Source organism: Sitodiplosis mosellana, unplaced genomic scaffold (genome assembly GCF_009176505.1).
Source record: "Sitodiplosis mosellana isolate CC-2019 unplaced genomic scaffold, AAFC_SMos_1.0 Smas_scaffold_5, whole genome shotgun sequence".
NCBI classification, from domain to species: Eukaryota; Metazoa; Arthropoda; class Insecta; order Diptera; family Cecidomyiidae; genus Sitodiplosis; species Sitodiplosis mosellana.
The window spans coordinates 294,125-321,119 of NW_022595248.1; the positions used below are offsets into that span (position 1 = coordinate 294,125).

Consider the following 26,995-nt stretch of genomic DNA (forward strand, 5'->3'; position numbering starts at 1 on the left):
CTTTGCGATGCGTTCACTGCAAAGCATGAACGTTCATGCGTGAACAAGTGAAGAGCAACAGACTTCGTTCACCGCAAAGCGAGCGCATCACATTTATCGCATAAATCTATCGCATGAATTTATTCAGCGTGATGGATTTAGCGCATAACAAAGCCTGTCGTCGCTAAGATTTCAAAGAAAAGTTAATACACAAAGAAAACAATCGACTACAGCACGAAATTCAAATGATGCCTGTTCAATCGAATTGAATGGCGCGATTAGCAAAGTTTTGTCCCAATTTCATCTAAATTATAATGATCTGGCGCATATAATATATGGTACATCAATATTTAATTTTTTTTTTCAAGTACACATCATTTCATTCGGATTGTACACATATGATTCAAGTGTGGCAATGCCATACGGTGGCATTGTGGTTCGCTGTATGCAAAACAGAACAAATGTGTGCTTTTTTCTTCACTTTGTCTTCAATTTTCATTGAAAGATTTTTATCTCAATCGAATAAACATATAAAATATGCAAATTATCATATACATTTCATTCACATGCCTCTTCGATTCAATTTGTGTTTGGTATTTTATTCAATTGCGCCCTCTCTCAAAATTTGTCGACTATGATGAATAACAACAGAGTAATTTAATTTTTGCTCTCTTATAACTTGGTTTGTACTTTGATTCCGTTCACCTTTCCCGAAAAAGATTTGTTTTGTTTTGGTTTTTTTCTTTGTTTATAATGATAGAAGTCATCTGAAGTTATAGGATTTGAGTGTGACACATTGCAGTTCGATTGAATATTTAAAAAAAAAAACTGAACATTTTTTAAGGTACCGGTTAACTTATTTTGTATCGCTTTTGTCGAATTGTCGGTTTTGTCTATTTGTTATCTTTCTTCTGGGACATATCTACGAGGTGTGTCTGTATATTCTGATTTTCATGTCTGCCCGCATCATTTTTGTTCTATTTTTTACGCATTTTTTTTCTCTTTTATATAAATCTACTGTTTTTTAAACACAGCCAACCATTTTACGTCATTCACTGACCCCTTCTCTTCGTTTTCGATTTTTCTTCTAGAAATCCCTCTAGCGGACTATTCTCTGTGTGTGTTTTTGTGTTCAAGTCGGAATTTTTTTGGTATTTTTTTCATATTTTCAAAAAAAAAAAACTGAAATTCCAAAAGAGTGAACTGAACTTCTCAACTATGTTCCGGATCTGATCGTGTCGGCGAAATTCAATTCAAATAATGATTGATTTAAATTGATAAATGCAGGTTTGTTTGCTTCGTCGAAACGGTATTTAGAACAATTTGAAAATGTGGAAGCAATAAGTTCTCGGCGGTTTCTAATCTAATGAGCGATTTAGTTCGAACTGTTTTGTTGGCAGTGTTTATGTTTCTTTTAGTTCTGTGCAACGGGTTTGCGTAAAATGAACAATTTTGAAAAATGCACAACATTTTCTCCCCTTTCCATCGCGACATGAGCAGTATCCTCTCTTTGTTCGATGCGCACCAATGTGGTGACACTTCGAACATTTCATGTGCGAGAAAATGACGGCCATTTTTTGATCGCTCGAATTCAGACACCAAAACTCGATCAAAATTATTTGATTGGGAATGTTTCGGTATGGTAGCGGTTCAGTGTTTTTTTTTGTCTAGTTAATTATCAAAATTCGCAGATTGTGAACAATTATTGTTTTTTTTAGTTTTGGTTTTCTTTTCCACGATTTAATTCAAAACTGGATTAAATGAAATAGATTTGTTTTCTTATACGTCGAATGCGAACCTTAAATCTCGTTCTGTGTGTGTTTTGTGTCATTTGTTTCTAGAGTTTAGATTAGAATACATTGTTTTGAATTTCGGTGCAATGAGTTTTGTTTGCTGGACTTTGTGTGTATGTGTCTTATGTACAATTTTTGTTTCATTGTTGCTGTTGCTGTTTGTGTGTTGTTACTTAGACTCTGTCAGTTTGAAAAATATAGTTTTATTCTTCAACCATCGATTAACTTTGCTATCATCTAAATGCTAGTCATTTTTGTTTGTTTGTAGTCGTTTATGCATATTTCCATGTCGGGGTTTGTATGAATATAGAGATTTTTTTATTTTTGTGATTTTTTTAACGGGCTTATTTATGTTTTTCACTTCATTTTTTTTTTTATTATTGAATAATGCACTTGATGTGTGTACTGTTTATCACCTATTTTTCTTTGTATTTATATTTATTATTTGTGTGTTTGTGTGTTTTTCTCTGGTTTCTATTCTATAGAAGTCTGTTTGTTTTTAATCTATTCGAACTAGTTTTACATGCAGTCAACGTGTTATTTTATTGTGTTCAAAATTGTTTGATAGAAAAAAAAAGTGATGCTGTTTAAGGGTCTTATACTGAAATCCATGTAAATGACTGCAAATGATCTTGAATAAAATCAAAGGTTTCTGAAGAAGAATCGTGGTGCTTCATATTTGATTTTTAAATCATTTTTCTTTCGCAAAGTTGAACTAAAAGGTTTTTCAAATCAAAATTCCCACTAAAATCCACTTTCAAATGTATCTTCCTCATTTTGCTTCAAATAAGTTCAGAACAAAATTTCTGCCCACGAACACAAGAGAAACGAAAGAAAGAAAGAAATGGCATCAAAATGAACACAAACCTTTGGTCAAACGCAAGAACAACTCAAAACAATCAATGAACTCATGAACTGAAAACCGTAAAAAAGATGGAAAACTTCGAACCAAATCGAAATTTAAAAAAAAACATATTCAAATCAAACGAAAGAAACTCAAAAAAAAATAAAATGTAGGTAAAAAAATGAATTTCAACTTGTTTTATTTCATCAATTATTAATTACAAAATAGATTCATATATGGTTTTTTTTGTTTCTTTTTAAATTTTATTATCATTAAATATAGCATTTGTTTAGATGTGTGTGTGTGTGTGTTTGTAATTTTTTTCTTCTCTCAATAATTTTTATTTCCTCTTGTTTCATCATTTTTCTCTCATTTATATAGCATTAACTCTATTAAATGTAATATAATGTATGTATACTTGTAATGTTTCTAAATCTAAACCGCTATGTTACACACCACCAAATGTAGATATATAGGTTTTGTTTGTTTCATTTGTTTTTTTTCTCTTCAAATTTGTATTTCTCAGTATTAGAACAAGTTGCGCGAGGGAGCGGGGTTTTTCAAAAATGTGTATGTATCAAATAGTGTGAGTGGTAAGAAAAATCAATTTTGCCAATGAATGAATTCGATTTAAAAAAAAAAGAAGAAGCAAATCATTCATAAATGTTACAAAATACAAAATGAGTGCCAATGCTCGGCTGTTTGCTTGATTTCCGTTCTGTCTCTGGGTGCAAAAAGAATTTTTTTTTTAAATAGAGAGAGAAAAAAAAAGATCATTTCCCAAAAAGTGCTGAATCTTTTCAAAAAAAAAATTTTGGATTGTTTGCCGGAAAAAAAACAAGTTCACTTCTTTCTTATGCTGTCCATAAATTCATTTTGAGGCTTATTACAAAATATATTCTCTCTGTTTGTTTTATTTCTTTCGGTGCAATAGATATTCTTTTCTAAACATGCAATTTTTCAACAGATATTTCTTCTTTGTGTCAGCATCTCCTGCGATATTTGATGTCGCGATGATTCGTATCATTTCATTTGTGTGCTGCGTGTGTGTGTTTGTTTCTTTTTTGGTCTGACATGAAAAAGAGAAACACAGAGAAAACCGCCTTTTTCTTACTATATCACATTCCAAAAGCCGAAAAATAAATCGAGCTCAATTTTCTTTGTCTTTCCGTTGGCCGCTCGAATTGTACGTTTTAATTTTCATTCATTTTTTTTTTTCATTTGTTTCTTCTTTGTTTTCCTCTTGTCATTCTGTATACACACAATAAAATGGTTATTTTTTTTCTCTCTAACAACAAGGTGTCAATGGTCTCTAACAAACAATCAAAAGCAATCATCACACCACAACCATCTGCATTCCGAATACCAACAACAACTCTACTAAACCTAATCAATTTGTATGATTTTTTTCTTTATTTATTCCTCAAATGATAACATTAATTTGCTTGTGTTTTCTCTCTCGGCATTTTTAACAGTTGATTTGTATTTGAGGGGCTTATTTACTTCTTTCGTTCATTTGAGTTTGGATATTTTAATCTATTGCATTGTTCGTTCGAATACGAACACAGGCGAAACCGTTTTGTTTGTTGATTTTTATACATTTCGTACTGTTTCTATTTCAATCTATCAGGGATTTGAAATTGCATTCAAATGAAATTGCACATAAATGAACAGTGTTGTGGAAGTGGGAGGACAATAAAATGAAGCAATCAATCGGGCATTGAATCAAACGAAGAACGAGAGAAAAAAATGAGTAAAAGTTAAACACGAAAAATCGAGTAAAGATTAAGCACGGAAAATATATGGTAACAAATTGAAAATATTGAATTGTAAAACAGAAAAAAAAATATTTAAAATAAAAGAAAAAAATAAACAGAAAAGAATGGATAGGCTATTGATCAGAGTTAAGTTTAAAAATATGAAGAAAAAAAAAAGACTCTATGGTGGTTGAAAGGGGTTGGTTCAGTAAATAACAGCAACGGAATTGGGTAAAAAACGGAAAATAAAAGTTATAATTGTTCAAGAAGTTGGCGGGCGGCGGCGGCATCATCATTGATGTGGCGGTGGTGGTGCAGCAATGCAAGCGGACACCATGCATGCTCACTCATTCATCCATCCACTCTCTCAGAAGACAAAAAAAAAACATAATTCAACAAAACTTGTTTGCATTTTTCTTCTATCGGTTAATAAATATCATATCACAAAATTTATAATTAAAATTGTCATCATTTCAAACGAAGTGAAGGAAAATAAACGAATTATTATAAAGAAAGACAAAGAAGAAGTGGGTAGGAGGAAGAAAAAAAAAACTACTACGTCAATATAATGTACAGTTGGGTTTGTTTCATCGGTTTGCCATCATCATCATCATCATTCATTCAATCAATCGATTCACACTCTGCAAACAGGCATATTTTCTATCGTGAAAAAAGTCGCCTCTTCCAACCGGTTTACATGCCTAACATCTATTGTTTGCTGTTTAAAATTCAATGAGCTTACATGTCTAGCATTTTTATACCATAAAACATTATTTGAAAAAGAAGAAAGAGAAAAAAAAAAAACTAAACATTAAAAAAAAACATTTAAACAAACTTCATTATACCACAGAGATACTCGATTCAAAGAGGAAAAAACAAACGTTCGATGGATGAACCGCTTGATTTTTGTGATCGATTAAACACAAAAATAAAATAGTCGCCGCAACAAATCGGAGCTTTCAAAATAGTGTGTGTGGGTGTGTGTGTGTGTGTGTATGTAAATATCTTAGTTGGATAATCCTATGCTTTCCATCAGAGAGGCAGACATTTCGTCCATCGTGCGGATGGGTTGAGATGCGTGAAAGCGGGTTTTCAAGAATCAACAAAATATCAACGGGCATCAAATCGTACCAAAACGGTATATAGATAGATCAGTTACACACATTCCCAATTCAGCCTTTTCAATTGCGTCTCTTTTTGTTCGACCAATCCATTTTGGGTTTTGCCTTTCTTCACAGACTGATCCGGAGATTTTGATGTATCAAAACTCTTTCGCACGTCAAATAGATTTTTCTCGTTGAAATACATTCAAATGTCGTTAAATATTTAATTTTAAACGTTTTTCATCCATCTTGTGTGTGTGTGTGATCTGTGTATCTATATAAAGAATAGATAATGCATAGTTTAAATGTTTTTTTCTCTCTTTTTTTTTGTTTTTTTTTTATAGATAAACATTAAATTGTTACTGTATAGTGTATACATACATTTAAATTAGTTTTCTTTTCTTTTTTTTGTTTTAATAATAATAAATTTTCTTTCTTCTTTTCATTCAATTTTTCTTGCCATTTGTTTACTTAACTTTGAACTGCAATAGAGGTATTTTCTATTTTCAGTTAAATTTTCTTCCTTGTTCTGCAACGCGGCATGACATTGAAATGTCAGGCGCTTGCATATTTTGTTGTTGTTTTGGATTCTCTATATCTAGTAGACAAACAGGTATTTCATTTTCTTCTTAAATATAAACTTTATCGCCATTTCAGTGTCTCTGTGTGTGTGTTTTTTTTGTTTCTGCCAACATGAAATGGATGCTTGTTTTGTATTTTTCATTCATTTATATACGTGTGTGTGTGAATAAATCATTCAAATTTGAACTTGTTTGTGTGTTCTCAAATGTCATTTCTTGTTTCTTAAACATTTTCAATCTGTTGCGAAGAGGTTTGTAGGTTCTCTTAAATCATGCATGTGTTTTCTGCTTTTTTGTTTTCGATACAATATATTATCATTATTTAATATATGTTATACTTAGCGTTTAGATCTAGAGTTGTTTTTTTTTTCATTTATGCGTCGGCAAAGAAAACTATGTAACATAAAAAATAGTGATTAAATGATCAATTGTTGTTTTAAAACTTTTCCTCTTTTTATATTAATTTACAAAGTGATTTTTCAACTAACTTTTTTTTTTAGATTTTTTTTTTCTGTGTTTCTTTTAGTTTCGTTTAATGGTTTCTTCCTTTCATTTCAAAGTCAAAGATATTTCTTTGCACAATTTTCTCCTCTGGATACGGGCTCGTATCGCTTCATGCCACATGCACAACTTTTCTATACATTTTGTTTTTTTTGTTTATACTTTACACATATGTTTTTAATACATATTTACATAAAACTTAAGACATCAACATCACATCACATTTATTCAATTGTTTTTTTTTTTATCTTATTCCCACGACGTCCCGAAATTTCATCGCCATTCCCTATTTCAGTTTGTTTGTTTCTCAATTTTTCTTTACATGGGTCACGATATTGCAAGATTTAACCACAACAGGCATATTTCATCTGCATCGTAGATTTTGTTTTTTTTTCTTGTGTTTTTTTTCGTTTGTTCACTGAACGCAAGCCAGTTAAATTCTTCAATTTTTTTGATGTACAGGAGAGCGGCTCGTTCAGCTTTTTAGGTCACTTTCAATTGCGATTTTTTTTTTCTTTAGTCAGACAACAGTTTCTGTAGCAGGAGCGATGAGTTTTTAGGGTCACCGATTTGTGGCTCCTCCGAAATATTCGACTGCAATGGAAAAAATTCGAAATACGTTAAAAATTGGGGTCATACAATGATTCAACAAGTAAACGGTAAATTAAATTCAAGCAAAATTAAACGAAAAGATTATTCAAATAAAACAAATGAGTAGGTAGAGGAAACCAAAAAATCAAATTGATTGATTCAAGAGATACGCCATGCAATATCCAATGAAGCACACAAAAATTGGATTTGCTTTCAATGAAGTATAGTAGTTTGGCTCGGCCGAATTCAAATGGCGCATTTTTTTTTTTGATAATTTTATTAATGCAATGAATGTTGAAGAAATTGATTTTATTTCTTTTTTTTTAGTAAAAAGTAAATCGTTTCTTCCACGTTTTTCCCGTATTTCTCTTTATTTTCTTTTCAAACGTAATTTTTATAATTAAATTAATGGGACGAAAAAAAATTAGCCAAAACAACTTGTTAATTTTTTTTTTTATTTCAAGCAATTTTGAAAATCAAACAAAATAAAGAAATAAAATGGAGATTTATTTATGTTTAAAAAAAATTCCCATCAAGAATTCAAAGTAAGTAAGATAAGATCAATCAAAAAAGTTATGTTTTTTTTTTTTCAAGAATAAAATCCAAAGAAAAAAAAAATGCCGCCAATTGTATCGTACAACAAAGCCAAATTGAATGACACCCATAACAATAAGAAAAAGAAGTACAAATTCTAGTGAAGCATCGAATAAAACTCTCATATTTGACTTCACACCCGTTTTGCGGAAAAAAAGTCGAAGAAAAAAACTGGTTCAGCTATGAAAAAGAGTAACAACTACTGAATATCATCAACACTACGTTCTTAACTAAAAGGGCAACGAATCAATTTTCTCACCCACTACATGAATACGCCACATGTACAAACAGGCCCAACGATTTGCACTGTGCCCATATTCGTTGAGGAGTTGGAAATAAAAACCAAATTTGTTCTAATTGTCAAAAGAATGTGTCTACGTAAGCGTTAAAAATGTACAATGAAAGAAAGATTGGAAAAAAAATGTTGAAGAAGAAGGAAAAAAAATCGGTTGGCAAACAACTATGTTGGCGAAATAAGTAATCGATATTGGTACGAACAAGACAGCGTCTCTCTGCTGTACAGTTTCACAAGAAAATAGGAAAAACAAAATTGGCAAGGAGTTGAAAGCGATGAAAATTAACTAAAAAAAAATTGGTAAAATTGGTTGATCACAAGTGTCTAAAAAAACGTAACAAAGCAGCTAAAAAAGACCAATTGTTACTTTCAATCAATGGTTTTTGTTTCCTTCTTTGGTTCAGCACACAAATCAAAGTCGAAGCAAAGTAATCGTTCTAGTTTTACTATTGTCAGTCGGTTGAAAATAGCAAATGTGTACAAATTTCAATACAAAATGTCAACAAAGGAAAACTTCTAAAGATATTTATATGAAAAATGCACGATATAATTAAAACCAAAAACAAAAAACAAATTAATCAAGTGGCATAGTAAAAAAATTCAACGAGATATCAATGAGCAATTACGGTATTAATTGAAGAAGGATAATAATTAAGACAGAAAAAAAATATCTAAAAACGAATTAAAAAAAAAAACAACGAAAAACCAAGACGTGAGTTTTGGTTTGGTTGCAGCAAAAATTATGTCAGGTAGTTTCAAAATTCGTGAAACTGTGAGAGTAGAGAGAGAGCGTGTGTGTGTGTTGTTGTTGTTGTTTTTGACATAATCTTACCCTCGTCGCAGCGGTTTCTCCGCTAGTCCATTGAGAAGCCGTGGTTTTTGTGTCTAGAACTGTTGTACCTTAAAAGTAGAATTCAAAACCGAGATAATTGACTATATTCTTTCTTTCTGTTTTTAGTGTGTTTTATATTTGGTTGGTTTGACTTTGCTGATTCTTTTTTTAATTAGATTTCAATATATGATCCAAGATTTTTGTGTGCTTTGTCACAACACTAAATCTAGGTGGAGGTAAAATGTTGCAAATTCCTAATGCGTTTATTTACCCATGAGAGACGTGAGAGTGTGTTTTAAAAATAAATTATGTCTCCATGAGATGAAAAAAAAAACAATTGTTCTCTGTATGTACAAATTAAAACGAATGCGAATGAATATATCGCTCTAGTTAATGATCGCCTGTCAATAATGATGATTCAGAGAGAAGAAAGTATGAGAGGGTGTAGGGCATAGTGTGTTTTTTTTTGTAAAATTCTTTGATGACTGAGTTTCAGTACACAATACAGTGATGAGACAAAAGACATGAGAGCACATTCCAACAGAAACATCACATTGCTATTTGGGTATTTGATTTGTTTAATGCCATAGCGAGACAGAATATATATATAAATGTATTCACAAGAGTGTTTCATTTGGTGTTTGTGTGTTGTGGTTGGTTTCATTTGTCTATTTAATTTGTGCTTACCAGGTGTCGGTAGATCGAAATAGTTCATATCCGATGAGTTCATCATTGAGTTGTTGGTCATCTGCTGTTGCTGCTGCTGCTGTTGTTGTTGCTGTTGCACAGCCATCGACATTGACACGTTGTTTGAATTAGTGTTGATATTATTATTGACAGTTACATTAGCGGTCGATCCCATCATCGCATTCTGTCCGATCGGACTTTGCGGTGGTCGCGCATTGTTCATCGTTCGTTCGCTCACCATGGTGCGCAGTTCGCGTCGCACAAACTCAGACGAGTGTCCGGTATTATTCACACCTGAACAAAGAGAAATTAATTGTTCAATCGAGTCGATTCAGATTCGCATCACAGAGCTATTTCAATAAGTCAACAAAAAAAATTTGTTTTTTTCTTTTCAAATTCCAAGAAAGACAATGTCTTTAAAACAAATTGCTTTCTTCAATATTCTCTAAAATAAAATTGTCGTGCAGAAAAAAAAAACAAATTAGACACACAATTCGAATTAAGCAACCTTTTGTTTCAAAACAAAATGTTAGTAGTTTTTAATGATTAGAATAATATTTTGTTTAAAGAAAAAAAAAAATCACCATTTTGTTCAAAAGAAAATTCCAATGCTTTTTGTTAAGAAAAATCAGTTCAGAAATACTCTAAATTACAATCAAAGCACCTTTTTAAACTTAATCATTTACGATCATATCGGATTTTAACACGGATTATTCGCATATCGTCCGACCACATGAAAATCAACCTGACTCATACAAAATAGTACACACGAGATCTCATGCTTAACTCTTATATACGTTACGACATCGATAGAGAGGAAAAAAAACATCAGCGACAATGAAAATTAAGAACTCGGAATTGTGTAAATAACCACATTGAAACACGGAACAAACACCCAACCAGGGAGTGTAACTCCGAGGAGGAGGAATGGTGAGGAGGTGAATGAGGAGGAGGAGAGCGCTGAGGAGGTTCCTCCTCCTCACATGAGGAGGAAATAAAAATTACCAAAATTGAGGCATATAAATTTATTTTAAACACTTCTATTGATGTTGATCGTAGTTTTTTATCGTTGGCATCCGTTCCAAATCAATAAAAGTGTTTAAAATAAATTTATATGCCTCAATTTTGGTAATTTTTATTTCCTCCTCATGTGAGGAGGAGGAACCTCCTCAGCGCACTCCTCCTCCTCATTCACCTCCTCACCATTCCTCCTCCTCGGAGTTACACTCCCTGCACCCAACAAAAAGGAACACGAATCCATTTCATTTGATTCAACCAAAAACATAAATTTGACACGTAATTTTTCGAAACGCAAAAAGAAAACGATAAAGTACTTACTACCAAATAAAATGGAACTGTTGCACTCGTCAAATCGAAATCCCAATTCGTACATCGATTTCAGTGCATAAACTAATTGTGCAAAGAAAAATGTCCACAATTTAACTTAAAATTTCGATTGAAAAAAAAAACACAATTTAGAACAGAGAAAAAAAATCGCTTTCAATGTGATTGGAATCAATGCAGTTATTTACATAAAATCGGTTCAGTTGAAAGACAGAAAAAAAAAACACACCGAAAAGCTACTGGTCTACAACGAACAAAGCTCCGACAGCGCAGTTTTCAAGGACTAACAATTACAACTTTCCCGAATGAATGTAGATGAATGTGGATGCTACAGAAGACACAAAAACGAGTGAAAGTGAGACACAGACTCTTCCATAGGCAGAGTGGACAGAGGAAGAGGAAGAAAAGAGTGAAAAATCATAAAAAAATATGTGACTTGGTGGAGTGATTTGGTGGTTGTGGTGGTTGTGGTGGTTGTGGTGGTGGTGTAGTGATGAGCAAACGATACATGGTGTGATCGGTGGATGGTCAATAACACTGATTGAAAATGCATTTTGGACGATGGAACAACACCAACAATGTTATTTACACGTGTATGAAGGGCGAACAAAAAATGGATTTATGTAACAAAATAAACAAGAATTTATTCACAAATGAAAGATGAGGCGTAAGGTATCGAGTAAAAATGGCGAAACATTTAGATGAAAAAATACCACAACAATAAATTTTTCCTTGTAAAAAAAAAAAATAGCTTGAAATGGCCGAAAGAAAAATCAAAATGGAATTAAATGAACAAAGCCGACAATTTTGAAAAGAAATTTTGTGTGATGGGCTGAAACGCCGAAATGGTAAAGGAATGTTGAATTTTGGCAATTGTTCTTTATTGTTCGATGAAGTCAAGTGTCGATTATGCCGAAAAGAAGTATGTGCAAAGAACGGACTCGTTTTGAATTTCGCCCAACTCTTTCAAGCAACAAAGAAAATTCCGTGTGAATTCAACTGCTTTCCATTTTGATGTTTGCGCGCTCCTCGTCTTTTTTCCAAACAGTATTTTGTTTATTGGTGTGGTACGTATCAAATCGATACTGGCTTCTAAAGCCGAGAGAGAGAGAGAGAGAGAGAGAGACAGAGAGTAAAATGGTTGATGGATTTTTGTTTGTTCGGTTGGTAAAAAAACAGAGAGAACAACTGGTTATTGTCGGAAAAGATGATCAAGTGGATCAAGCTTGAGGCATGTGATTTGGTTACTTTTAGATTTTTTTTTTCACGGTTTTTTTCTTATTTTTCCTTCTTCATTGTTTACAACAACAAAAAAATGGTTTAAGTTGGTGAGAGATAGAGATTATTGCATTGGTTTCGTATTTTTTGTGTGTTGCGAAGAAGAGACCCTTCGTTATCGACCCTTACCCTGTGTACGACCATAGTAATCGTTAGCTGTTCCAGACGGATGCATATTGTACATCATCGTGTATGCGGAATCTGTATAAGAGCGTGGCGATCCTGTGAAATGTCAGTTTTGTTCGGATTAAAATTCATTTATTCACTGGATGGAATGGTTTGACAAAGGTTTTTGTTTTTTCTTTTTTGGTTTTTTGCGTAAAAAAAAATCTTTGTTTTGCAGCATTTGTTCTTTGTTTCTATAATTGACGCCGTTTTCTATATTTTTTTTTAAATTGTAACTTCTGAGCAGAATAAAAATGTGAAAAAGGAGGTGTTTTCTTTTTGTTCGCTATCGAAAGGGGAGATTTGTGCGGAATTTTGTATAAATTGCAAACCAAAATTTGGAAGAATTCGTTACTAGAGCAAAAAAAGACAGTCCATTTTGATAGAATCGAAAAGTGTTTTCGTTTGGTTTTTGTTGCATGGCTAAACAACAAAATGTGTATGTGGTTGTGGGTGGTATTCGTGTTTCCATTTCATTCGATAAACGCATATACAGAAAAAGTGCTGTATGCCAAAAGGGGAAGAATATTTATTGGTACTTAATTCCACTTAATTCGAAAAAAAAAGGAAAGAAAAGTTCGAAATTAAATTTTGAAAATGCCAACACCGTTTAAAATTATACGTTTTAAGACCGATAAAAACGACCGTGAAAAAACTTGAATTACAAAATCTATTTGAAAGACGAAAAAAAAAACTATTAAATTGCTAGAGTAAAGAGGAGATATGCTAGTACTTAATCAAATGGTTTATTATTGGTTTCAGTATTCATGCGCATTACTTCAAAAAAAAGAAAGAAAGAAGATCGTTCAAATCAAAGGTAGGAACGGTTCTGTTTTTGGTTAAATGTGATTGATAATCACACGTTTCGTCAGCGGATTAAAATGCACTAAATCGATTCCACAAAAAAAGAAGTGTAAAAATATCACTAGCACTAATAAAAGGCCATTTACATAAGTGTATTCGATCCAAAAAATTACAATGTGTGAATTTCGAAAAAATTTCTAATGAACAAACCAAAAAAAAAAAATTAGCTAATATATTTAGTAGTAAAATGAACAGACATATTTACATCCAAAATGAAAAAAATAGATATTTGGTTCTAAGGGTTTTTTTTTTAATTTGCGTTGCGATGCATTTTCCAATGGATATTTTGAAAACTTTGCTTTTGCTTTGCTTTAAAAGTCTTCATTATACTGATTAGTGTTGGAGGGAAGGAGGAAAAATAAATTCTATGCAAAACACGACAAAGTTTTTTTTTTTGGTCTGGTTTGGTTTGGTTTAGAAAGAACTATTGTTTACTGCAAAATTATTACCAAAATAAAGGCGAATAACAAAAAAAAAAAAACGAAATGAAAAATCATAAGCCATATCACACTCAAAAAACGGTCTACTTACCAGGCAGATGCTGCGTTGCATTCGGTATACTTTGCTGGCGTGCCAATCGCATCTGTTGGTTGTTGAACATGTTTGGACCGTACGAATTTTGTGTCGTCGGACTGGGCGGTTCGGTGAAACCTTCGGAAAATGAATTTTGCCGCAAATTCGGCGTCACCGGCGAATTGAGCGAACGCTGTCGTTGTGCTTGGAATTGTCGGGCGGCCGCATTATTATAGCCACTTTGCTGTTGATTCAAATTGAAATTTTAGAAAAAAAAATCACACCCAATTCATGATCAGAAAATATATCACCAGCTTATGGTTTGAATGCACTGTTTTCTATTTTTTTTTTTTTTCAATCCAGATTTGTTACTACACTTACCTGTAGTTGTGCATTTAGCATCGGATTCTGTTGCTGTTGCACTGATAAACGAGATTGTAGACTTGATGTATTCCATTGCGTTTGCGGTGTCTGAGGTTGATTCGGTTGTGTTTGCTGTGGCTGAGTTTGGTTGCCCTGAGAAAATTGTTGCTGTTGTGATATCTAAATGAGAAGAACACATTTCGGTTGAATTGATTTCATTTCAAGATGTTGACATAGTCAACGATTTGGTTTCATAAAGCGAATCCAAAGGATTTTTTTTTTAATAATGAAATTGCAAACCAACCTGATTCTGTCCAGTACTCGAGCTAAACGATTGATATCCAATACTTTGATTTGGTTGTGGGCTAAATGGTGCCCGCTGCTGTGGACTGAGTTGCTGTTGCAACAAATTCGGTGAGAATCCGGGACTTAACTGTGTATCAGGCACAACATTCGCACTTCGTTGTAGTGAAACATTCGGCGGTACATTGTTCAATAGATCATAGTTTGAAATTCCCGAATTCATATCTGTGGGGCGAAATCAGCATAAGCAATGAGTTAAAAAAAAATGTTCAACGTGTATTCTCTCTCAAAATAAGGGTTTCTCCGTTTGGAAACTTACATAATTGTTCGGTTGCGGTTGCATTGACTGGCACAACGAGAGATTGTTTCTGTTGCTGTTGCAATAAACGTTCTTTCTGCTGTTGCTGAAGTATTGCGTCGCGTTGCATTTGCTGTTGGAACTGTAGCCGCATGGCTGGTGTTGGTTGCGGTGAGCTGGTGTTTGTGTTGTTTGTCGTATTTCCGACAGCATTTCTTCGTTGTGTATAAACTGGTGGCGGAGGAAAACCCTGCAAAAAAAAAAAACATTCCACAAAAAATCTCATTAATTTCCAAAATTCACCATGGCAACTCGGTAAAATGAATCAATCGAAACTTTTTTTACTCACTTGAGACTGTGTGTTAACGTTATGCATTGAATACGCGGGTGGACTGCTATTGAATGCGCCGGTACTTTCGATTTGCATCAGTGATTTGGTAATGGCATTGATGGCCATCTCTTCCTGATTTTGTGGCTGTTGGCTCGGCTGACTCGGTGATGATTCTGGATTCAAAATTCCACTCAGCAAATTGCCCTGGTATTCCGGGAACATATCGATCACACTGTTTACAATATCTGATAATTCGGTATCTCCACCGCTCGGTTGGATTGGCGTTGCAGCTGTTGAGGTGGCAAACGTGCCAGTTTCAAAGTGAAAATCTTGCGGCCGACTAATCGCCGTTGGACCGATCATCGATGTGGCTGTTTTACGCATTTGCTGGTTATTCGCTGGTTGAACCGGTGTTCGTTGATTCATTTGCTGCTGTTGTTGCTGCTGCTGCTGCTGCAAACTCATCAACTGTTGTGGAGTCAATTTCGTTGTATTTGGTGACGGTTGTTGCTAAAAAAAAGTGCAAATTCGGTCAGTTAGTCGCATCAGTTTGAACGAAAAATTTGACACACAAAAAAAAAATCGATTTCGAACCAAAATAGTCAAAAGTAAGGTACGAGTTAAAAGAAAGCGACTCACCTGGAATACACGTTGCGCATCGGGTAATCGCGATTGAGGTATATCAGGAATGGTTTTCACTACAGGAATCGTCGTGAATGTGGTCGGCGCTTTCGATGGATTCGACAAAAGTGATGCCAACATTTTGTTCTTTTCACGCAGTTTTGACGGTTTGTCCTCGGTACGTTTGGCCAATGGACTGTCATCGGAATCGTTTGACGATCGTTTACGATTTGGAAAATCGTTGCCCTGAAACCGGAGCATTTGAATAAGTTCCTCATTTCCAATGGCCGTCATACTGTGATGATGATCCTTCGGCGTCTCTTCCTTCTGCAACTGTCTCAACAGCTCACTCTGGTTGCTGTTTCGCTGGTTGTTTCGACCGTCCATGTTATCATCGTCATGGTTCAGAAGATGCATCAACATTGGATTATCGTTTTTCGAATCGCTACCACCGGGTCTTTGATTGCCGGCAATCCGTTGCTGCTGTTGCTGCTGTTGTTGCTGCTGTGGTGGCGTTTGATTCGGAACATTCATTTTGTTAACAAATGCATTGTTCACATTGTCTTTTTCTTCATCAGCATCCAGCAGTCCTTTCAGAATCTTGTGATGGGCCGCAGCACGCTGCTCTTGTTCACTATCACCACCTGGAGCAATGGCATTCGGCTGTCGCTTCGAATTGGTCAACAGATTTCGTAATCGTTCCGATGAAGTGTGTGAAGCAGATGAAATCTGCAAAATTAAAATTTACGTCATTTTTACGTCGTTTGGAGTAATTTTCCAAAATTTTCGCACAATTTGAAACGCTATGACTCACCTGCTGTTGTTGTTGTGTTTGCTGCTGCTGTTGTTGCGACTGTTGCTGCTGTTGTTGCGTTATCGGAGACACGACACATATGTTCGACGTATGAGTCGTCATATGAGATACTGTTGTAGGCGCCTTCGGCATGTGATTGTTGTTATTGTACAACATATTATTGTTATTGTTATTCGTGTTGTTGTTGTTATTGTTGTGGTTCTAAAAATGAGATCAACATTTTTATTTTTCACACGCTCTCAAAAAATAAAAACAACTTAAAAGTTCCAGATTTTTCAGTTCAAATAAATCATACCTGTAGTGGGCTCGGTTGTGAGGCGTGATAGCCAGTCAATGGTGACTGGCATACGGTTGCAACCGGGCTGAATTCGGAGGCTGGCCGAGGTGTGCTAACCGGTGTAACACTCGCTCGTGAGTCCGGCCTTGAATCCCATGCAACGCCAACCGATTCCATATCGAATGAATCAGTGAACGGAAATTCAAACGAATCCGATGTGAAAATTGTGTCGCATCGTGACGAATCTTGTAGACCCGTGTCATTTAGTGGATTTTGCATTTGCGATACGATACTCGAGCCATTCATAACGCTTGTCATTAATGGGCCGCCCATGTTTGAATTGTGTGAATTCACTTGACTCGTGCTTGGAAGTGACATTGTTGTCGTTTTATTGACGCTTTGTGTATCAAAATTGGCCAGCTCGGCTTCGGTGATCAGTGTATTGATTGACATAATGAAATCACACTCGTTTGGCTTGCTATTCGGAAAGAATTGTGAAAATGCCTTCACATACACGTACACGTCTTGGCCAAATCGAATGCGATACGGCGCCGATTGGGCCGTTTTTGTCTGTATCACTTCCGACAGATGACTCTGTAATCGCGGCAAATCCTGAATATGTGTGATATCTTGAATGGTTCGGCAATTTTCTTTGGTTAGTGATTGCGCATATGATTTTCGCAATTTTTCGTGATTCACTTTCAATATACTGCCCGATGTGTCTAGACGAAATGTTAATTGTTCTAATTGGTTTGTTTGTATTTGCTGTTGTTGCTGTTGCTGCTGTTGCATCGTTGATTCAATCGATGGTTCGTCCTCGGGTCGTGCGATCAAACACAAAACTGGTGAACTATCATCGCCGTTTTCTGTGCGTGTAGAAACAATGGAAACAAATGATTAGAAGGTGGAAAAATTGAATTTCGTGCTTTCTATTACTGAATGATGTGTGTGTGTGTTTGTGTTTACCTTTGTTAAATGGTGCTGCTGCATACATAACAACTTCTTCATATTTATCTTGACGTTGTTGCTTCTGTTCCATTGTTTCAGTGCCACTTTCTTGATGCTTTACCAACATACGAATACGTTTCTGTATGTTGCGTTTACTTTGTGCCGACTGACCATCATCTTGTCGTTCCCAGCTGTTCAATTGAAATGACATATTATTCAGCAATGGACTCAATTTGGCATGGTCGCCGGGATGCAGGTACGAATAGATTGGTTGCTTTAGCAAATCGGTCGATGTGAAATTGATCAGTTCTTTGATATTTTCCGTAACCGTTTCAATGATACCGTCCGAATTGATTTGGATCAATGCCCAACCGAATGTCGATATATAGTGTTCAAGTGCTCTGAATTGAGCTAAAATATCTGGATTTGGCGAACCGTTCAATGACGATTCGGGTAAATGTGATTCTGTTGATGAGACGTCCCCTTGTTGCACCGGATGGATTGTGCATGAATCGGAACAAGTTGGTGAGCACTTGCGATTGTTCTTTTCACAGAGTTTATTATACTAGACGAAGGAGAGAAAAAAAATCATACGGTTAGAGAATTGATAGAAAAAGACACACATTTCAATATGAAATTAACGCAAACATTTTCCCATTACAATTGCGAATATTTCGTATTTTCTCGCAAATTTCCACATTACAACTAGCTGACTAGAAAAATTTCGATGAGTCAATTTCCATATGCACGCGTGTCCAATATAAAATCCATTAACCGAATGACAAATGCGCGCAAAACCGAAGAAAGCAGCGCAACCAAACAGCAACAAAACACATACACGCAAATGATTTATGTGTTCTGCAAGCGACTGCAGTTATTTAAGTGAAAACATTTCTAGAAACTGTCCACATAAATCAACTTGAAGTCAAGCGCGGCAGGCAGTGTCGTAAAATATAAAAAAAAAAATATGCAACAAAAGACAAAGATACAAAACAACGAACGGTCAGGTTATAAATCCGTCACCAATTTTCGAATGTCTCCTTTTTGCCCATAATTCAGGAGGCTATTGTGAGCACGTGTCGAGTATGTATGTTTGAGTGCAGAAAACTGAACGAATTTCGTGCGAAATGAATAATCTAGTGAATAATTCGTCAACAAGCCCAAGAATTCAGTTCAATTGAAAGAAAAAAATTTCGAGTAATGAACATTTAAATGAAGAGAGAATAAAAAACGGAATGCATTTACTCGCATGTGACTGTCTCGTTACATTATTTTGCTTCTCATCATTGTTGCTGTTCATTTTTTATTCGACAGGTGTTTCGTTCGTTTGAGATTTAAATTGACAATTCCGTTTCTGTGCTGTAATTGTTGTTCGCTCCGCTTCAAATTAGGCATACGCACACAATTAAATTAAATAACGCTTGCAATTTTCTGTATCCAACGGAATAAACTACGCACTTTGTTTGCTGGGTGCGTTTCGAGACGGTGCGACTTTGTGTTTGCGCGGTTGAACTACGCAAGCAAAGCGACAGAGATGGAAAAACAAAACGAAATCGAGAGATCGAGCGAGAAGGAGACAAAGAGAATAGTTTTGTCGTTTTAGAAACGCGTGTTTTTTTTCTCTTTAATGTTAATTAATGATTTAGTTTCTACAACTTTACACTGACTAGTTTTCTAAAGCATCAAAAGAATCCGTACAAATGGCCACAAAATAAAGAGAGAAAAATGACTTCTAGAAGTGTAATAAAAGGCCAGGTTTTGTTCCATACAAATGCAAAGTAAAGACTTAAACATGTGATTACATTCAAGTGTTTGGCAGCACCGAAGAGAAGAGAGCAAGAGAAAAAAGCGGCTCACATCTTATAAACTGTGCAATTAATAAAATTTTGCAGTGTACACGGCGCGACATTCGAATGGGTGTTTTGCGCGAGATACGGCCAATGTTCAGCAAGGGAGAGAGAGAGAGAGTGAGCTAGAACAAGAAGTCGACTTTGGTGTGCTAACACTAGTGGCCACGCAAAATCGTCGCTATACTTTTTTCAGCGTTGAATCGACACATAGGATTAATGTCACGTTCTTTTTTTTTCTTTTTACTTCTTTCACTCGCTCAAGCAATTACATAGAGTTGTAATCAAGTTGTTGTTGTTGTTTTCTCTCTTCTGTTCTTGTTCATTCTAGAGTGTTTCACTTTGAAAACACGTATTATATCATTTGTGCTCGGCCGTAATTAATATCACGAAGTTGGACATTTAATTAAGGGAAAAGACAACAACGCGCGCGCGATAAAGTGGATGTGTTCGGCGAACAAAATGCGTGTAAAATGAGAGAAAGAGCTGAAATAATAATTCCTCATAAATGTCAGCATTGACCACAAAAACCTTATACTTCACTTACATAACACGGACAATATTTTTACGGTACGCTCAACATTTATAACAAGCTCTTGATGTTGTCGCTCGTTTTGCACAGCAAGAGAGAGAGAAAAGAAATAATACAAAAACAGAATTGTGCGTACATTGATTTTGCCTGCTTGAGGGTAAACAGTTGTTTCAATTTCGAATAAGCGGAATAATCGAGTGGCTTTTTCTTTCTTCTCTTCGTTCTTTTTTTCTATAAATTTTCAACCGTTTTGTTTCGTGTGTCGTTTATCCGGTTCAATCACTTGAAATGAATTGTTTCACATTTTATTATGACATATTTTGGCAGGATGACAACTTAATCTACGTCATTATAGTTCTGTTTTTTTCCTTTCGCCCATTTGCTGTTGGCACCGGCTACAAGATACATCTTACACAAGCTTCACATCGTTTGCTTCTGGGCCGAGTGATATGATAAAGAAAAAAACCGTAGGCCTCACGAAATCCCTATTTCATATGCTCAAACCGTGTGCTTTTGTTTTCTTCTCTTCTTTGTTCACAAAACGTTTTTTGTACGATTGTTTTTCGCCAGAATACACCAATTTACCGCTTCAAATTGACCATTCAATATATGACAAACAACAAAACAAATTCACCGTTCATTTTGTGTGCGTTCTTTTGTTTCGCATTCACAAAACGGTCTCGCAATAATTCATTAAATTTTCGGACATCCACCGGAGGGGCGGTAAATCTAAATGAAAAATTGACATACACAAAGAAGAAGAAAAAAAAACACAAACATGACAGGCTTTCCTTTTCGACAACACACGATCAAAGGAAATAAATGCTTTTTAATGACAGAGATCACACACAAAATAAATTTTATCAAAGCAACAATTCGTTGACGTTATTTTCAACGAACGAACGAATGACCGACCAAAAAATGCCCAAAACACGATTTTGCTGCCTGCGTGAACGACAGCAATTTCAAACGGATGTTGGCAATTGAAAGGAAGAAATGAATTAAATATTTGAAAGCAAAAAATGTCAAATGCGAAAATGTAAAAAGAAAAATCGAAGGAAAATTTACGAAAATTAAAAAAGAAGAGAAAGCAAAAAAAAAAAGAAAAACAACATTTGAAAAGTGAAAAATTAATTCTTTTCCGTCGTCGAAGAATGTGAGCATTCGTGGAATTTCGCACAAAATTTGAAATATGAAAATATAACGACATTGCCTGTCACCACGTCATTCAATTAATTCGTTCAGTTTATGAAAATTGTGAGAAAAAATATTTGCAGAAACCTAAAAAAAACACACACGTCCAATTTCGTTAGAATAAAGTGTGTATTTTTGAAATGATTGTTCCGTGTGACTATATTTGCTTAACAAATTTCGAATTAAATCAGTCGAAATCCGTTTTTCAATTTAAATTTTTACCATTCGATGGCGGTGTTGTTGGCAAGGGATACCATGAACGGTGGACAAAAGAATCGATTACAAAAAGTAAATAGATTCGTTCATTGCACTTGTAAATAATGAATTGCCAACAGTGTTGGCATTAAATTGTAAGTGTGTGCGTTTTTCTCCTCACTCTTTTTCTTTGTGTGTCATGGAACGTTCTCCGTTTTCATTTTGAGGAATGAAGTACCGAAAAAAGCATATACTACTTATTACTTTTTCGGACAACATCAATTATTATTGATTGTGATAGCAGAAGCATGTAGTGAAGCACACGCCGCCGCCATTGCTCTCTCCACTTTCTTTCGATACCATATTTTCACCCCGAACACGTCACTCAAATCGAATAGAAGCAACCGAATAATTGGATTTTCTTTCAATCGAATTATTACCCGCAAACAGAGAATAGAACTTCCCATGTATATTTAATGTCATTTCGACACATATATCATTTTTGTACTTCGTCGAAAAATCTAAAAATGGCTGGCGAACCCTTCTCTCATTCGTTATGATACTGTTATGTGGCTTTAAAGCTATTACTTTGCACCGAAACTTTGTTTGTAGTTTGGATCATGATAATCAATGGAATTTTCGTTGGGCCACGTTTGCTTCTCTTCTTCGTCTCTCTTTTTCGCTCTTTCTTTTCCCTTGAAAAGCGACCATAATATATCCGAGCGTATTCAGTGAAAGCTTCTTTTGTAAATGGTTTTTTAGATGTCCTTTGTGAAGCGGACTTGCTTGCGAAACAGTCGAAAAATGTGTATAAAATCGTATTATGTTCATTAAGATCGTATTAATGTGATAGCAAACGACAGGCAGACTGTAAAAGCGAATAGTTGTACGCTATCAATTTCATTTTCCGTCGAAATGGCAATTTTTGTGTGCATGCAGCCGGTCCGTTTCGAACAAAAATTCAATTGTCTTTTCTCGTAATAGCCAGATATAATTTAATATGCGTGTATTTAATAACACACCATCAAAGTGGCGCCAGCCTATGGCAGAGAAATGCGTATGCTACCAAAAGGATTATATTTATGAAAACGAAGAGAAAAATATAATAAACACTCGCACATAATGAAGTAAATTAAACCGAATTTTTCCATTCGGCAAACTTCATCAGTACCAAATTGTTTGAGTTAATTAATTGGATTTCGATGTACTACTTTGTGAGCCTCGAAGCACACGCATATCGATTCAACTGCCATCGTCAACGACAGCGTTAAAACGGGGAAAATGTTTGCTTGATTTACGCTTATGGAATTTTCAGTGCATAAAATTGCACCGAATCCACGAAAACGAATTGAAAACAGAAAAAAAAAGACGTGTACTTACGTGTTTTACAACTTCATTTAAAATAGCTGCTTTGTCGGGTTTGGGAGCATTCATGTCCCGTTTATTAATGTGAATAAATTCGCCCAATTGTTCGATGTATTCATTTTCTTGCTCGCGTCGACGTTTTTCATTATTACACTTATTGATTTGTGATTGTGGCTGCGGATTGAAGAAAATGCAATCGAAATTAATTCGTATTCGCATTACACGATGGATGTGCATTTTGACGTACCTTATTTTCTGGGCGTCTTCGAATTTTTTTCGATGCAGCTGGTGGACATGCCACTGCCGATGCGACCGCGTTCATTATTTTCGTCTGATTCGAAGAATTCTGATTAATTTGTTGATTATTCGGTGATTGTTGTTGCACTTGTGTCTGCAAATTTGGTTTTTTTTTTTTTCAGTTCAATTACCCATTAAAATAACATGATAAATTATAATCAACTTATTGATTCTAACTGCTTATATATATTTTACATACCTGTTGTTGCGGTATGCTGAAATTGTTGTTATTCGTTATATTGTTGTTGTTTGTGTTGATATTATTATTGTTATTAGCAGCACGTGGCGATAGCAACAACGGATTTATGGACTGTTGCGATAGATGTGATGCTGATGTATGCGATAGCCACTGATCGGGAAGTGGAAGTTCACAAGGCCCAAGCCTGCAAAAGAGATAAAACAAAGGATATATCAATTAATTAGGTGTTCGTCTTTTTTATGATGATGAAATTGACATCTTATTTTATGTACATATTTTCGGTGTGGATGTGTATGTGTGTGTGTGCCACTTGAACACAAAAAGTATAGATTTGATTAGATAATAGCTGATATGGTCATGATACCGTGCGGGTGAATAAATTTTCATATAAAAATGTGTCAACACTTAGGCGTCATTGTCTTGAGTTTCTCTTGTGTTGATGACCACACAACCAGATAGTCTTTTTTTTTCTTCCTTTTGATAGAACCGAAAAAGCATCGGCGTCAGACAAATCGAGTAATTGTACGCGGAGCAAACAAAGAACGCCGACCGGCAAACAGATTAATGCATATTTGAAATATGAAGCCAAACACAATGAGAAGAAAGTGAACGGAACCACGAAACGGGAATTATGGCTGTCAAAAAAAAGTTGATCACTTGATTTAGAAGCAACAAAACGCATTGAAGCTATTCGCCCATTGTCAAATGAATCAGCGTTTGATTTATTTTCTAATTTATTTCACTGCATGATTAGTTGTTTAGATATTTTGCACTCATTTATCTCACCAAATGAATGCACACCAAAGCTTAATTTCCATAATTCAATCTCTTTCTCGGCCAAAGCAGCATATTCGCTTTGATTAAAATGACCTTAGGCTATTTGACATTAGTTAAAACAATAATAGAAAAGGCCACGCATCTGAATCCTGTCCTGCAGACGCATCAAATCGAATCACATGCAATCGAGATTTTCAAGAGCTCACATGTACAGTTGTCTCCTGCTCAATGTCTCTGTCGCACACGGAGTGAGGGAGAGCATTGTACATTACTCATTGATATAAATGGCGTCTATTAGAGTAACAAGCACTCAAGTGAAATTGGCAAAGACATCGCTCACAAAAAACACGGCGTTCAATTGAAAGTGATTTTTGGTTTTTCGGTGTGTGTGTGTGTGTGTGTGGAACAATTTCGAGGGAATTTTTCTCAATGTCATTGTTAAAAATGGTTGGCAACGAACGAACGAACCGAGTTCATTTTTCCAGCTAGTGAGACTTTTTTTTTCCACTTGTCACTTGGTCTACCAGCATACGTTTGACATTGGAAAATGAGAGCAGCGCCGCCATGCCGTCACATTCTGAGAGACGTGATTGCGAACCGTTTTGGTTTTTTCCTCTCGCAGCAGTAATTAAAAGTAAATATTGAAATTAATTCCAAGTGAATCGATGCGTCGACCATGCTAATTGCGTATCCGGTGCGGGGAATTTCAATTAGTTCCCCACGTCCCGTACAAGATGCAACGAAGCCAAAAGCTGGAGCACTTCGAGTGTGCATCAAATGAAGCACGAAAAATACGCAACAGCAGCAGCAGCAGCAGCAGCAGCAGCAGCAACTCGATGATATTGATAAAAATCATCACGTTCGAGTAATCAATGCAACAGACCAATCAAATCAAATGACTGATTGAAAAGTGACAAAGATAAATCAAGTGCTCCTTTCATTTCATAGCTCAACGCATCTCTCATTCGTTCAGCCATAAAATTTGCTGCTTGACACATTCGAATAGCGATGACGAACAATTTAACCCACCCAACGTTTAATTACGTCGATGGCAATTTAGAATGCATCTCGGCATCCCGAGATTGAGCGATGGTGCCAAGGGAAAGAGGAGAGAGAGAGAGAGAGAGAGAGAGAAACGGTAAAAAGTGCACGTAATTGGTTGTCGATGAAGCAACCTAGCAATTATCATAAACAAATTGTAATCAATCCCATTCGCATAAATTGAATAAACATTAGAATGAAACCAAATAGGATCACTTAAGATCAGAATTAGTATTTTGTTGCCCCATACTTCAGGAAAATATCACTATGAAATATTGCTCACGAGTTGCAAAAGTTTGAGCTGTAAAATGCGACATGATGTGCTATCACATTTGGTGAATCTTTTATCAGTTGCAACAAACTTTTCCATTTTTGAACAACTTTGACTTGATAAATTATTGTGCAACTTCGCATTGGATCGATGGCAGTGGTGGACGGATTTTATGCACTTTAATGTGCAAACGATAAGAGAAAACTATGCTAAAGCCACTTTGTCGAGCGCATAATAAGTAACTATTAAATGAAATTACCTGCCATTCAACTTTGTCGTTGTTGGCTTTTCGCCATTCCACTTGAGCGCAAGTTAGTGAGTGCGCACGCAAGAGCTCATTCTCGCATCAAATATGGATATGTAGCGGAGTTTTAATTGTGCATTTCATTGCCGTCAACGTTTCACACATAAATGCAGCGAGACATTCTTATGAAAATGGCAACACCAGAATATTGGCTTAATCCGAAGACGGAACAAGTGGTTCTCTTCATAAAACGTACTTTTGCGAGTGGGAAACTCGTATACCATTGGATAATGATATTTTACAGACTGTCTCAATAAGATGGCATATGGAAAAGATGTTCATGGAACCAATACTTTCCTCGTCTTCAAAATAAAGTGTAAAATGATAAACAAACTTCTCTGCTCAACAACGAATTCCACTAATACTGGATAATAATAATGCACGCACACGGAATACATATGTATCAGTTGCAACTTAAATTACACATTACTGTGGCACTTTTATTAATCTTAAACGCTGTTTAATCTCCACATGCCAATGTCACAATGGGAAAACACAGCGCTCGCTACTTCTGAAATTCTTCAGCTTCACATATGTTTCATCGTGAATCGCCATTCTTTACAGGCGATTTAGAAAATATGTACATTTTTTCAAACTCTTTTTGAAATTGCCATCAGCTCGACGCAGCAGTGGGTATGCGAACCAATTTCAAAGTGAATTTGCAAAAAGTAAGCAAACTTGTGGTCAATGAAGCCACTAGTGACTAGAATGATGAAATATTTATGTACCCATATTCACCAGAAATGGTGAGCTCAATGGAAATTATCAATTATTTCAATCATTTTCCATTTGTGTTCATGGATCTGTTTCAAAAATTTACAGGTGATTCAATTCGATTCGATTGAATAAAATGTTCTGCTGAACATCTGTTGATCAAGAAGTTTCATGTACGCAATTGTTTTTGGTTCTCTATCTTTTCGTGCTGAATCAGCTCAGCATAGTTACAAGCATTTTTTTTCTTCTTCAAACAGAATTTTATGAAGAAAATTCGTTGGAAAAAAAAATCGCAAAATGGCAAAAAATGGAAAACAGTAAAAAAATTCACGAATAAATTGAAGAAGACAGAGACGAAAGTAGAAAAAATGGTATGGATTAAAAAAAAACTTGAAAAAATGAGAAACAAAATTTCGAATCTACCATTTTCAAGGCAGTAAAAAAAGCTGAAATGCTCGAGTGTTTACAGCTAAAAGAAAAAATGTGCGTAGCATTTAGCCACTCGAGTGTTGTTTGAATGATGCAGTTTGTCGAGGGAGCAAGATAAAGTGGAAAAATGAGCGAGAGTGGCGTGGCAGGCACT

General features: G+C 35.2%; 1 protein-coding gene across 38 annotated transcripts in view; it reads right to left on the reverse strand.

Annotated features, from left to right (window-relative positions):
• Positions 1-2,798: 2,798 nt before the first annotated feature.
• The window catches only part of LOC129567042 (myb-like protein AA), a 189,433-nt gene continuing 165,236 nt past the window's right edge, over positions 2,799-26,995 (reverse strand). For 10 of the 38 annotated variants that reach the window (XM_055443560.1, XM_055443540.1, XM_055443537.1 and 7 more), the window contains 15 exons: positions 23,306-23,489; positions 23,057-23,200; positions 22,825-22,983; positions 17,695-18,241; positions 16,747-17,594; positions 16,452-16,652; positions 15,656-16,366; positions 15,035-15,526; positions 14,707-14,935; positions 14,389-14,612; positions 14,103-14,264; positions 13,740-13,965; positions 12,309-12,401; positions 9,558-9,851; positions 2,799-7,152 (listed from right to left, as the gene is read on the reverse strand). In XM_055443560.1, the coding sequence (XP_055299535.1) occupies positions 7,121-7,152; positions 9,558-9,851; positions 12,309-12,401; positions 13,740-13,965; positions 14,103-14,264; positions 14,389-14,612; positions 14,707-14,935; positions 15,035-15,526; positions 15,656-16,366; positions 16,452-16,652; positions 16,747-17,594; positions 17,695-18,241; positions 22,825-22,983; positions 23,057-23,200; positions 23,306-23,489 (4,546 nt within the window). In that variant the 3' untranslated portion in view covers positions 2,799-7,120. Of the gene's footprint in view, positions 7,153-8,870; positions 8,939-9,557; positions 9,852-10,895; positions 10,968-11,176; positions 11,230-12,308; positions 12,402-13,739; positions 13,966-14,102; positions 14,265-14,388; positions 14,613-14,706; positions 14,936-15,034; positions 15,527-15,655; positions 16,367-16,451; positions 16,653-16,746; positions 17,595-17,694; positions 18,242-22,824; positions 22,984-23,056; positions 23,201-23,305; positions 23,490-26,995 lie in introns of those variants that run through there. The other 28 variants (XM_055443534.1, XM_055443528.1, XM_055443524.1 and 25 more) reach the window with 6 other exon arrangements.